The sequence below is a fragment of the Mytilus trossulus genome, chromosome 2 (genome assembly GCF_036588685.1).
Source record: "Mytilus trossulus isolate FHL-02 chromosome 2, PNRI_Mtr1.1.1.hap1, whole genome shotgun sequence".
Classification (NCBI taxonomy): domain Eukaryota; kingdom Metazoa; phylum Mollusca; class Bivalvia; order Mytilida; family Mytilidae; genus Mytilus; species Mytilus trossulus.
In genome coordinates this window covers 11,631,869-11,646,620 of record NC_086374.1, presented here as the reverse complement: position 1 = coordinate 11,646,620, position 14,752 = coordinate 11,631,869, and the positions used below count along the sequence as shown (strand labels likewise).

At 32.9% G+C, this 14,752-nt stretch overlaps 1 protein-coding gene across 1 annotated transcript; it reads left to right on the top strand.

Annotated features, from left to right (window-relative positions):
* The first annotated feature begins 7,939 nt into the window (after positions 1-7,939).
* On the top strand, positions 7,940-11,489 carry LOC134704900 (uncharacterized). Its single transcript, XM_063563686.1, has 5 exons — positions 7,940-8,089; positions 8,211-8,266; positions 9,590-9,644; positions 10,460-10,882; positions 11,203-11,489. The coding sequence occupies exons 1-5, from the start codon at positions 7,996-7,998 to the stop codon at positions 11,358-11,360; spliced, it is 786 nt and encodes a 261-aa protein (XP_063419756.1). The 5' UTR covers positions 7,940-7,995; the 3' UTR covers positions 11,361-11,489.
* The last annotated feature ends 3,263 nt before the right edge of the window (positions 11,490-14,752 follow it).

The following is a 14,752-nucleotide window of genomic DNA, read 5'->3' as shown; positions in this document are numbered from 1 at the left end:
AAAACTGACAATCCTAGTCAATTAAGATTTTAGGCGAGTACAACTGCACAAGCAGGATTTGAACTCACTACTTCACGTGTTGACTGGCTAGTGATTACAGTAGTAAATACTTGGACCACTTAGACACAGAGGTCCCTCTTCCTGTTTAGAACAACAAATGATAGAACTATATGTAATTATAGTGTTTGTAAACTAGAATGATATGCATGGTTTTTTTTGTTGTTAAAATGTTTATACTAAATGATATAATTAATTTGTTATTATTACAAGTGATTTTGTAAATATTTATCATCCATCTATTTATCTCTACATTTTTATATTTTTATCATTTCCTTTTTGATTGGTTTTGATCAACTTGAACCATCTAGGAAGAATGTATAGCTTATAAAAAATTTAATCCTGGCTTCTATGATGAGTCTATTTGGTATTCAAAATTATTTGTACTTTACAAGAAAAACATTCTAATTAAGATCCCTATATCTTATTGTTTCAAATCTTCATACAAACTGTAATTCAAAGAGGCATTCTCTTCAAGATTCCATTTTCTTCAGTTTACAACCCTTTATTCAAAATGTAATCAATATTCAGAGAGATTATATATTTTTTGAAAGCATGTCTATGATAAATGCTTTTATTTTAATCAGTTAATCCTTCTTGTTGTATCCTTGCATTCTGTCTTGTCTGACGATGTTTGAAAAAGCTGATCAGAATATGCAATTTCATCAGGAAACACAGGAATCGGATTTATTTTCTATAGATTCTATCTAATTTATCTCTTAGTCCTTCACAAAAGATGTTTAAGTTATTAATTGTCAACATTAAAGGTTTAACATTTTTAGTTCAAAAATTGGATAAGAGAACTTATGAGTGATACTAGAAAATCCTGTGATTTCAGTAATCATTAACAGCTAATTCCACCATTTAAATCAATGACACATTTTAAAAAGAAATTGATATCATAAAATGCATACAAATATTTAGGAATTGTGTGAACTGTGAATGAATTTTGTTGCCAAATGGGTACATGTATTTATAGAATTGTTGGTATATTTTTATCATTGTTGATATATATGTGTTGTGGAAATGCTCCAGTTAAATTACAAGATGCTTCAAGCTGATAACTTGCCATATATATTATGGTTGTATGTTACATTAAACTTTATAAGTATTTTTTATCTTATTCAATTGTTCCCATCACTTACTGTCTATTATTTTTATATGTTTCTTTGTATAAACTGAAATAAAAATGTTTTTATTGAAAGAGACTACAATCAATTGTCCTGTTACATCTAAAGTTTAAAGCAACAATTATTCGGTATCTTAGTAAAAAGTTTCTTAGGATTAACTCTTAAACCATTATACACTTATTGCTTTTATAATTTGTTGTTATGTTGTACTTGTTTTGGGTTGTCTGTTGTTCATAATATACGTTTTTCTCCTTTGGTCATCAGATGTGTGTTTTGTAATACTGACAAGTATATAAAGACTGAGTTAATATCCAGAAAAACAGTTACATCATTGCAAAATATCCTTTGACCTGACATTAAAAATTGACCTGACATTAAAGATATGTCTGAGTAAGTCTGTGTTCATTATTCAAACTTGCTGAAATATGTGCCTAATGAACACAATCCTTAAAGTCGCATATGATTGGTTCCTAGTTCATTTAATTTAGCAATATTTTATTTATCCTGATTTGCTTCAGGAGCCTGAATTTGAATTTATGATATGTATAATTCAGTGATTAGACTTTTAGTACTCATATCAACAATTTAATTCACTTAATTTAAAGTCCTGCTCTTTCCTGTGTAAAAAGTAAAATCCCTAAAATACTGAACTCAGATGAAAATTCAATCAGAAAGTCCCTAATCAAATGGCAAAACACATCAAATAAAAACACAACAACTGTCATATTCCTGACTTGGTACAGGCATTTTCAAATGTAGAAAATGGTGGATTAAACCTGGTTTTATAGCGCTAAACCTCTGAGAGTTGCATCAAATTCAGTTATAATTACATCGATGTGACAACAAAAGAGACATAATAGGTAAAATAGACAAAATATGCGTATCGAAGTCATCATTGTGTTACAATCTCAAAACAAACAATCATTTACAAAACAGCACAACAAAAGTATCTATCAAATTAAAAAAGACATTCATTGTTAAGCGTGTCTGACGTCAGAAAATGTAAACGTCACATAGGAAGAAATTTTGTCATTCAATGTGTATTAAATAAATTATAATTTCACATGGGGAACGGTGGTATACAGGGTTAACAATCAAAAGTATAAATACATATATTTTATAGCAGTGCAAGTAGGTCAGAGTACACAGTTATCGCTCATTGGATTTCGTTGTCGGTCCAAGTACACAGTTATCGCCCATTGATTGAATATAGTCCCTACTTTGGCAAGTAAAACACTGTCCACACTAGGCCAGGCGCGGATCCAGAAGGGGGGGGGTTCTGGGTGTTCGAACCCCCCTTTTTTTGGACGATCAATGCATTTGAATTGGGTTGTCCTGGGTTAGAAACCCCCCTTTTTAAAATGGCTTGATCCGCCCCTGCAGGCCCTAATGTGGACAATGTGTTACTTGCCAATCTTTTTTATATCCCTTCCAAATTTATTTCTTCATGTTTTATGCCTCAAATAGGAAGTAGGGAGATAAAATTAAACTGAAAAAATTTGATTCATGAATTTTAAAGTAAAGTGGTGATTTGGTCCAGCTGAAAAAGGTTAAAATAAGTATTTTGGAAGCTGTCAAAAGATTTCAAAACCTTCTGAACATAAAATTGTCCATATTTTGATATAATTTGTCCAAACAGTAGTTCAGAACATTGTAAAAATATTATTTAGAAAGCACAGGTGTGATTTTTTATTATTTCCATTTATTGTCTAAAAGAAATTCACTACGAAGTAATTGTGTACTTGGACCAAGTGGTATCCAGGTTTGAAAAAAAAATATAAATCAGATATGAAATAGAACTTTTACTATTCTATATTCATCACTTAATCTTGGCACTTTGGGAAACTACTCAACTTGAATTAAAATGTTTGCTCCATGTCTAAACCAAGAGCCTATGTATCTCCTGAAAAGGAGCAAAGTTTAGACCGCTGATTTGACATCAAACCAATCCAAATGGAATGATTGTTCCTAAATAAGGAAATCTAGTATATAGCTTTTAGGAAGTATTGTTGATATTTGCTTGGTGTTGGAATGAAAAATCCATAACACAGATGGTAACAGTTGAGTGTCCCGAAGGACTTGTGACGTCATGTAGAGAAGGGATGCCTTCAATAAAACCACGAAAAAAAGCGAAGCTAAGGATAACCTCACACATGTTATGATAGACGCATACAAACATTAATAAAAAAAAAAGATACCGAAACTACTTTGAATTTGTTTCGCATGGAAAAAAGGATATGGAATATCTGTTCCAACAGGATCAGAAATAATAGCATTTTTTTATAAATAAAGGCAACAGTAGAATACCGGTGTTCAAAAGTATCAAATAGATTGAGAAAAACAGGGTTAGGGTTTAGCAGCAACCATTTGATTTTCGGGAGGGGCTATGGATTTTTTGGGAAAAAAAGTTTGATTCCAGTTATTGGAGAAAAAAATAATTTGTTTTTGACCCTGGGAAAAAAATGTTTGGCCCCCAGCTGCCATTATCTGTAATTCTAAAACTGTTTGTTTAATTGTTTGTTCCACCCTCAGCTGCCATTATCTGTAATGGTAAAATTACAAATGCCAAAAAATAGATAGTTTTTCGCCAAAGTCGGAAAAAAAATTGGTACAGATAAAAAATCCATACCCCTCCCCCCGAAAATCAAATGGTTGCTGCCTTAGGATATCAACTGCGACATGAAAACACCATGTAGTGGATTAGAATGTATTTGCTGATAAGAATAAGAAGTTGAAATCATCATGTTTGTTGCAGATTCTAGTTAGAAGTCGTCCATCTCAGGCAATATACAGGGAACAGTTTGTCTTGTTTTGGTATTATCCCAAATCTCAAGGTAATCAATGCAATGTGGAATATTTAGTGATATATATAGCATTATTGAAGAAAAGGAGACGTAAGATACATAAGAGACATTCAAATTCAAGTCGGAAATAAACTTAAAATTACTACATATTAGTTTAATTTTAAACACATTTATTTATAATGTATTGGGAAACAAGTTATTACAACTTATATCAATTCCTTTCCACTTTGCGAGTGATGTCTTGTAGCGGCATTAGCCAGGAGTTAATCCTAAGAGAAACGAAAGGGTAAGGGGATCCTGCTCCACATGAAGCACCTAGCTGCTGTATTGCTTATACTAGTCAAAACCCGGTAATGAGTCTAAATCGGTGAGTCAAATTCGTTTGAAGGGAACAGGATTGGTTTATTAGCCGATTTCAACTTCCACCGTTTGGAACTCTTGGTTGAAAAATGCTGAAACTTGTCTTCAATGAAGAAAAAAACTCATCCATAAAATAGGCTAAGCCGCTTATATTTGTATGCCAGGCGTGAGTTCCGTCTACATAGGACACGTCAGCGAAAAGAATCCGCAGTTGAAGAGCATTGAAAATGAAACAATTCTAGAAGTATCGGCAACACGGCTATTTATAAACGTTATTCCCTACCCAATCGTAGCTTACATATCTCTGTTGACATGTTACCCTCATGTCTGTGCACACTATTTAGGCATATAAAGTAACAGGGTATTGATTCTAACATTAGAATTGCAACAGATGGATATAACGAGGAATAATGACTTACATCGACACTTCAGAATAGATTAACTTAGCTGTATTTGGCAAATCGTTTAGGAATTTTGCTCTTCAAAGCTCTTTATTAGAAACTTTATTTGGCCTCTTTAACCTTTTTGGGTTCTAGCGTCACTGATGATTCTTTTATAGACGAAACGCACGTCTGGTGCAGATATAAAATTTAGTCCTGGTATCTATGATGAGTTTATTTGCGGTCACAGTCTTGAGCTGGATCACCAATACAACGTGTCCGTGTCCGATGTCACAAACGACGTGTATTTCATGGTATCATTTCTTTTGATAACAGGAAAGGTGTCTGGTCTAATTTACTTTTCTATTCCCTATTGTGGTAATTCCCTGAGGTTTACTTCCGTCACGTGGTAGCTCTTAGGAAAATAACGAAAATATCGAACTCCGAAGAATTGTTTCTTGTATTTTGTCTATTTGTCATTTGTTTGTGTAGTTATCGCTATACTACTTCGTCTTAGAACTGTCTGATTAACGTTTCGGTATCTATTTACTTTCCTTCCTATACATGTTAACTATGTTTACCTATCAACGACTGTACTCATTCAACTAAGATACCCTTACCTTATCATAGACGTCAGCTGTCTTTTGTTTTGCAACATTACATGCTTTGATAACTTTGTATAACGCAAATTATTTCCCTAGCATCAAAATTGATTAATGAGTCATTAATCTATCGCGAATGGACACCTGACAAGCATGAGCTTGGTACTGTCAGTCTCAGTTTTCGAGGTCTGCAGTATTACTGCTTTTCATTTACTTACTGTATTAACAATCGTACATTAAAAAGCAAACTACTGTATTTCAATTATATGTCCTGTCAAACATGTCAAACTATAAGTATTATATGTCACTGAATAATGAAGCTGGTACTTTGGACCCTTGCAGAGGCCTAGGGCTACCACAGCTTTCGATAACTATTTGATAAAGTTAGTTTTGCATATAGGTTTCGGTTTGGTGTGGGTTTTTTTTGTCTTAATTATGTCTTTTTTTGTTGGCAAATGTGTTGTTTGTTTTATTCGGCTTATGGTTTTCGGTGAGTCCTTTACATTTGTTTATTCTTTAGTTTTCTATGTTGTGTCATGTGTACTATTGTTTGTCTGTTTGTCTTATTCATTTTTAGCCATGGCGATGTCAGTTTGTTTAAGATGTATGAGTTCGACTGTCCCTTTGGTATTTTTCGTCCTTCTTTTACATTTGATCGAGTGTGATAAGTTTGAGTATAGGGGCAATATAATGAATTTCTTTTGTTTCGAAGCAAATATCTTGAAAGGTGTCAATAAATTGCACGATTTAAATATTTTTGCATTATTTATCCAAGTCTAACGTTTGATTTTGCCGGTTTATATAGCCTTTCTCATTTTGAATGTCCCTTGAAATTCAGTGTTTTTTGTTATTTTTTTCTTCTATAGCAATGCATTCGTGAGTTGTTTATTTTTCATTGTTGAATGCCTTATGGTGAAATGTAATTCTTCGTACAAATGTCCTTAGATCCTTAATGGATAATTATCTCATTACACACCTCTTTTTTAAATACACAAGATTCTGAATATTCGCACAAAGTTAGGACAGAAATGTAATGAATTGAAACGAAATTTCTAAACAACCTATTACGTATGAAATTACGTATCTTATCAAGATAATAATAGAAGAAGATTAAGGCGACAGCAATTTACTGGTGTTCATCTCTTGCAACTTGATTAAAACAGAAACAGACAAATTAAGACAATAAATAAAATCTTCAGGGATCGTCAACCCTTTTTAAAAGAAGCGAGACCAGTGTGTTCACAGGAAAAGTGTCCACATTCGAGTTCACCAATAAGTATGATAGTAGTGGTGCAAGTAAGTACCCGTTGGCAGACGACTGTCTCCTAAAATTAACTCAAGAAATATATAGTCGACTAAAACGTCCAATGTTTGGATGATTTCACCTCCGTTTTCATAATTCAGAAAAAATGTAAAGATTATGATTGAAGATTTTGGAGTAGATATTATAAAATTTAAAGAATCAACACATGATTGACAACCGATGGATAAATATACTTCATCATTATACTTCAGAGAGCCAGTACTGACCGCAATGTTAAGTCGAACATCTTTACGACAAGGTTGTATATCGTTCTTTATGAACATTTTTGTAAAGTTAACTAATCCAGTATATCAGTGGGGGAGTGTCATAGTCCGTCGTTATTTGTATAACAAAAAGAAAAAATAACGGATTTGGTATAAATTTCAAAATCTTCCCCATCCTTAAACCTTGTCTACTAAAACCAAAAAATATTTGCCGGCAAGAGAGAATATGACATCCAAAACCTCAAGTTTCTTGTGCTCTTTGAACATGGTTTATTTCAAGCGCGCGTCTGAAGCCATAACAGAACACCATACGACTGACATACAAGTGAGAGGTTAAGCTAGCTATAAATAAGGGAGTATAAATAAATAACAGTAGTATATCGCTGTCAGTCAAAAATCGCATATTGATTGAGAGAAAACAAATGCGGGTTACAAACTAAATCAGAGGGAAACATCAACTATAAGAGGAAAACAAATAAAAAACCTGGTTTAATCCATCATTTCCTACATAATAAAATGCCTGTACCAAGTCAGCAATATGACAGTTGTTTCCTATTCGTTTGATTTGTTTGAGCATTTTTATTTTGCCATTTGCTTAGGGACTTTTTCCTAGGAGCTCGGTCACGGTATTTTTGTTATTTTACTTTTTCACTGTTGTTACATGTGACTTGCGCTATATCCATTTTATAGCATAGTCCTCAACTGTCTCCATTAGTTACATTAAGTTCTTTTTCAAAGTGATGGATATGTCGGTGCTTTGGCTAACAACACTTTTAGTTGTTCAGAGTTGAGGATGTCAAGGTCTGAAATTTTAGCATAATCAGTTGGACAATATTTGTATGGGGCCAATGCACAAGAGTATATAGAGCCGTTGAATCACATCCTTGATGGAAATGGTCTCTGATAATGTTTTGTGGTTGGCAATTTTAGAGGCAATATGATTGGCGTAAATGTATGAAATGATGACAGGTGTAGGTATATCTTTGAGAGCAATAACGCGTCATATATTTGTCAAAACATGCTTATCATACCCAGATGGCGTGCATTCACAATACGTGAATGTCAAAAAGATAACCTTCTATTATAAAAAAGCTTGTGCTTAGGTTTGTCAAGTTATGTCTGAAATTTTTTGAAGATGAAAGTTATCTGTTTACTAGGAATATTGTTGGTGGCTTTTGGACTTAGTAAGTCTGAAAAGTGTGTCTGTCTTCATTGGGCAAACGATCCAGGTAAGACCATGCTAGATTTGTGTATATTGTTTTCACGGCAGATTCAAAATAAAAAAAATGCAACATTCTATAGATCATTGTTTTAATATATATTGAACTTTTTGTTGCTTTTTTTTCGCAGAATCAACGTGCCTTGAAATCCATTTTTTCGAAGGGTTAATAAAACAGAATGTCAGTGTAAGTATTTTGTCTGATTTCGGATAGTATATCATTCTCTATTGTGGACAGCTAATCAAAATATTCGATTTTATAAAGGAATATCTAAGTTGCGAATTTAGATTAGAAACGCAAAGTCATAATATCGGTAATTCACTAGTAAATATATCCAAACTGCAACGATCATTATTATCTAATAAAGGCATCAGTAGTATACCGCAGTTCGAAATTCATATAAATCGATTGAGAAAAAAAAACCAAATCCGGATTACAAACTAAAATTGAGGGTAACGCATTAAATATAAGAGAACTACGACAAAACCGAAACATAACATTAAAATGTAACACACACAGAAACGAACTATTATATAACAAAGGCCATTTTCCTGAGTTGGTACGGGACATTTTAAGAAGAACAAATGGTGGGTTGAACTAGGTTTTGTGGCATGTCAAACCTCCCGCTTAAATGGCAATGTTAAATATAACATTGAAATGACAACATTAGAAGACAGGACTACCATACAAATAAATGGGAGAAACTATAGGACAGAGAAACACACGAATAATAGCTAATAAAAAGGTTATCTAAATCAGATCCTAAAGTAATATTCCTTGAAATAATCTTAATTCTTTTAGAACAACTGTTTGGCATAAGGTTCAGTCAGATCTATTTAGATGATAAACTTAACTTGTGCTCATTGCTCCTTGCTCTTCAAATTCGAACTTTAATTGGCCTCTAACTTTATTGGATTTGGGTGTCACTGATGAGAGTCTTGGGTAGACGAAATGCGCGTCTGGCGTATATACAAAATTTAGTCCAGGTATCTATGATGAGTTTATTTATAAAATTTGGTAAAATGTGCGAAATATATATATATATATATCTGGTGATATACACGAAAAGTGACCGCACAATGCTTTGATCGGGTTGTTGTCTCTTTGACATTCTCAATTTTACTTTCCAACATCCACTGTTTATCTTTTTTTTTAAATAAAGAAATACTTAACATTAATAAAATGTGATCCTGGTCAATACTTTCATGAATTCAATTTTGAGGGTTTGCATTAGTAACTAAGTCATCGCATGTTTAGAAATAGTTTTTTGGAACAAATGGGAAAAAAAGTGTCTTTAAAATGATGCAGAAATTCAACAAGTCAAAATGATAGAGACGGCAAACTAAAGTGACGGCTTGGTGAAACTTTTATGTTCATATATCTACCATACACTCATTTTATAACGACTTTTACTCGTTTTAAAATATGGCATTTGTAAATTCTTTTACTTTTAATGCATGATAAATCTTTAAATGAAGAATGAATCATAACTATATATTTTCCCCCCAGATTGCAACTCTTGATATTTCACTAATCACCATTGAGGAAAAACAGATATGTAGAAGTAAGTGAATTACAAGTTAATCTTTACCGCACAGAATATCAGAAAGTGTTTACGATTACATTCATGTTTGTTTGACATATTATCTTTGCGAAAACAATGGTATAATGTACTACGTTCGATTACAGTACTATCACAGTAAATCAAAATAAACTACAGACATACCTTGTTTATAACATAAGTATATACATGTAGGTACACTATGCAAATACAGCATAAACAACGCTATGTCCACACAAAACTAATTCTAGGAATTATAGATTAAAAAAAAATGACTAAATGTTCAAGAATAATTATAATATATGCACACTACTATTTCATGCATTCAGTCTAGTCGTTTAAAGTATGCAATGCTTACAAAATTTATTTCGTTAAAGCAAAATCATTATAATCTAGGGCGGGTTATATTTCCATTTCTTTATAACGACTTGTGTAGTAAATGATGTTTTAAACGTCTAAAAGGACATTTGTCAAAAACAGTATTTATAGACGACACCAGTTCGCTATCAGCCATTTCTACAAGGAGGTCCCAAACCAGAAAAAAAGAGGGGGCGTTCCAACCATGTCACAAACAAATACAAAGATCGTCCAAAAAGTGGTATCAAACTAGGACCCCCTTTTTGATTCGACACTGTTCATCGTTATCTTATATGTCGTTACCCTTGTACTCTCTATATTCGTTGAAATAAAATGACAAAAAAGAAAGATGGTAGGCAGATCATTCAGTTAAGAAAAGTGTAGAATCAAAGTAGAAGTGTACTTAATATGAAACTTGGAATTTAAAATATTTCCCTGATTATGTATGAATTATTTATCAGTACTTACTGAAGAAGAACGAAAGCTAGGAGGGAGCATTGATATAACAACAAACCCAGATGGAAGTCATTCTTATGGTGGCAGCATAGATACACCGTTTGGAGGCGTTAGCGGCCATGTACATACTTCTCCAGAGGGTCATGTAACCGGTGGTGATGGTGGGGTGTCTGCTAGTGTAGGTGGGCTTGGTTCTGTTGGTGTACATGCTGGTTACGATAAGGGTAAAGGTGTGAGTGGAGGTTTTCATGGTAGTGTTGGTGTTCCTGGAGCGGAAGTGGGAGGTTCTTTGGATGTTAATTCACATGGGACTGTTTCTTTAGGTGGCAGTGCAACTTCAGGTGGAACAACGTATAGTGGCAGCGTTAATTCCAAAGGAGAAAAAGATTCTAGCATTGGTCAATCAGTTCCATTTGGGAAAAGAGATGGTAAGCTTACACAAAAACAAATTAATGTTTCATAGAAAAAAGTGTTTTATAAAGATAACCGGTAACTAGACAGTCCATGACACATAGACATGGCAGGCAGGTTTAAATTAACTTAGATGTCACCTCTCTTCTTCCGAAAATTTATATTCAATAACCAAATTGAACAAAAAATAACAAGCGAAAATCTTGTAGTCCTGTTAAATAATATGCACGATTTGTAAAGCAGGCAGACAATTTTGTTCTGATGGTTTTCCATATTGTTATATTTGCTGCGTATTTATACTATTCAGAACTTGACATTTCAATAATTATATTTACAGCTGAGTTGGGAGAAGAAAGTATGAATGAGGAATCTGAAGAATTAAACATGATCATCAGTAAGCACAAATTGAATGACGACAAATCTGGTGACATCTTGATAACAATACTTATTCCACATAGGAGTAGGCTACAACAGTCAAGGATTACCTACCGTTAATTCTACACAACAAATTTAACACTCCAACTACAAGATACTTGATGAGATTACATATCATAATCGGTGCTACCTACACTGATGTTCTATTTTTTTCATTATTACAGAAAGTTAATAAATGTATAGATTTCATGTTCATAGCTTTTGCCCTTAATTATTTAAAACTAAATGTGGAATGAAGAGTTCAAATGTGATTCCGGTCAAAACTTATTTGAAAAGAAATTAGTTTAATAGTCAATTTACATAAATTAAAGATTCCTCCTTCCCCATAAAACTTTATGCAGGTTAACTTAAAATAAGTTGAACAAGAATGAGTCCCCAGTACACGGATGCCCAACTAGCACTATCATTTTCTGTGTTCAGTGGACCATGAAATGGGGTCAAAACAATCTAATTAAAATCAAATCCATTTAATCTTAATTAGATTGGGGTCAAAACTCTTATTTGGCATTAAAATTAGAAAGATCATAAGGAAGTTTCAAATTGATTGAACTGCAACTTCATCAAAAAGTACCTTGACCAAAAACTTTAACCTGAAGCGTGACGAACTGACAGACAAACGAACAGATCTGATGGACGAATGAATGTACAGACCAGAAAACCTAATGCCCCTCTTCTATTGTAGGTGGTGCATAAAAACGTTTGACATACTTACTACTGTTCTATTAATAATTATGACCTCATGAAACGGGTGGGACTGAAGATACTGCATGGATAATCAAACTCCACAAAAAATAACTTGATGACAAACTGACAGTCATGTCAAAGAACGGAAAACAAACAAAAAAGACAACACAACTGTCTGCAAAAAACACATAGAAAACTAAAGACTGAGGAAAATGAATACCACAAAAAACACGTAGTTATCTCAGTTAATCAGATTCTGCTCAACATGCGACACCTGTCTTGGTGTTCCTAATAAAGCACTGAAATGAGGTCAATGTGAAACCAGATGCTTCGCAGGGCGTAGCTTTATACGACCGCAGAGGTTGAACCCTGAACGGTTGGGGCAAGTATGGACACAACATTCAAGCTGGATTCAGCTCTAAATTTGGATTGTGATTAAATAGTTGACACAGCATAGGTTTCTGACACAGAATGAATGTGTTCTAATGAACTTAAAATTTTTGTTTTCTCTTAGAGCAATTCACTATGCTGTTCAATATTAATCCTCTCAAAAAAATGTTAGAAGAAATTTTCTTTTTATTTATGAAATTTCAAATGAGAAAAATTGAACCCAATTTTTTAATCACATCCCCCTTTCCCTTATTCCAAAACTAATCTCAATTAAAATATTCTAATGGAGTTTGCAACAATAACTACTCATTTAAATACATCATAAAATATTAAAGATGTAAAAAAACTGCTTGTTATCACTGAATGGTAAAGATTATTTAAATTTATCAGTTGGTAGTAAAAAGTGAATATACATTGTATATTGTATATAACAAAGATTTAAGTTGATTCTGGACAAAGAAAGATAACTCCAATTAAAAAAAATTCTTGCAATAAGATATTTCTTGCTTACTATTTTGGACAAAGAAAGATAACTCTAATTAAATTTTTTTTTGCTATTTCACAATATTGTGAAATTAGATATTTCTTGCCATTGCACAATACTGTGCAATTGAAAAGACTTGCTATTGCACAATACTTAATATAATAATTTCAGATCCTGATTTGGACCAACTTGAAAACTGGGCCCATAATCAAAAATCTAAGTACATGTTTAGATTCAGCATATCAAAGAGCCCCAAGAATTTAATTTTTGATAAAATCAAACTTAGTTTAATTTTGGACCCTTTGGACCTTAATGTAGGCCAATTTGAAAATGGGACCAAAAATGAAGAATCTACATACACAGTTAGATTTGGCATATCAAAGAACCCCATTTATTCAATTTTGATGAAATCAAAAAAGTTTAATTTTGGACCCAGATTTGGACCAACTTGAAAATTGGGCCAATAATCAAGAATCTAAGTACATTTTTAGATTCAACATATCAAAGAACCCAACCGATTCATTTTTGGTCAAAATCAAACTAAGTTTAATTTTGGACCCTTTGGACCTAAATGTAGACCAATTTGAAAACGGGACCAAAATTGAAGAATCTACATACACAGTTAGATTCGGCATATCAAAGAACCCCAATTATTCAATTTTGATGACATCAAACAAAGTTTAATTTTGGACCCTTTGGGCCCCTTTTTCCTAAACTGTTGGGACCAAAACTCCCAAAATCATTACCAACCTTCCTTTTATGGTCATTAACCTTGTGTTTAAATTTCATAGATTTCTATTTACTTATACTAACGTTATGGTGCGAAAACCAAGAAAAATGCTTATTTGGGTCCCTTTTTGGCCCCTAATTCCTAAACTGTTGGGACCTTAACTCCCAAAATCAATACCAATCTTTCTATTGTGGTCATAAACATTATGTTTAAATTTCATTGATTTCTATTCACTTAAACTGAAGTTATTGTGCGAAAACCAAGAATAATGCTTATTTGGGCCCTTTTTTGGCCCCTAATTCCAAAACTGTTGAAACCAAAACTCCCAAAATCAATCCCAACCTTTCTTTTGTGGTCATCAACCTTGTGTCAAAATTTCATAGATTTCTATTAACTTAAACTAAAGTTATAGTGCGAAAACCAAGAAAATGCTTATTTGGGCCCTTTTTGGCCCCTAATTCCTAAAATGTTGGGACCAAAACTCCCAAAATCAATACCAGCCTTCCTTTTATGGTCATAAACCTTGTGTTAAAATTTCATAGATTTCTATTCACTTTTACTAAAGTTAGAGTGCGAAAACTAAAAGTATTCGGACGACGACGACGACGACGACGACGCCAACGTGATAGCAATATACGACGAAAATTTTTTCAAAATTTGCGGTCGTATAAAAATAATCAGTGTCCATGATCTATCATGTATTATATGACAGTTGTTTTCTTATATTTCGTTTCTGTGTGTGTTGCATTATTGTTTAATTTTGTTGCATGTCAGTGTTTCTATTGTTTCATTGTTTTCCTCTTACATTTGATGTTTCCCTTGGTTTTAGTATGTAACCGAGATTTGTTTTTCTCTCAATCAATTTATGATTTTCAAACAGCGGTACTGTTGCCTTTATATATGTAACCTTAAACTTTTGACTAACCTATAGTGTGTCTAATCCTATTGTCAATGTTTTGGACAATAAAATATGTTTAAACTAAAGTAAACTAGTGCCACCACCATGATTATTAATATTTAAAACTTCTAAACAATTTATCTTTATCTCTAGAATGAACTCACAAACAGGTGTATAGCTATTTAGCATCAGACATTTATCTTTATCTCTAGAATGAACTCACAAATAGGTGTATAGCTATTTAGCATCACACTTTTATCTTTATC

What these genes read in the sequence shown, in the direction of transcription:
- LOC134704900 (XM_063563686.1), top strand. Translation starts at nt 7,996, where the DNA reads ATGAAAGTTATCTGTTTACTAGGAATATTGTTGGTGGCTTTTGGACTT. An exon ending in TCATTGGGCAAACGATCCAG is followed by an intron (nt 8,090 to 8,210) that starts GTAAGACCATGC and finishes TTTTTTTCGCAG; the next exon opens with AATCAACGTGCCTTGAAATC. An exon ending in TCCATTTGGGAAAAGAGATG is followed by an intron (nt 10,883 to 11,202) that starts GTAAGCTTACAC and finishes TTATATTTACAG; the next exon opens with CTGAGTTGGGAGAAGAAAGT.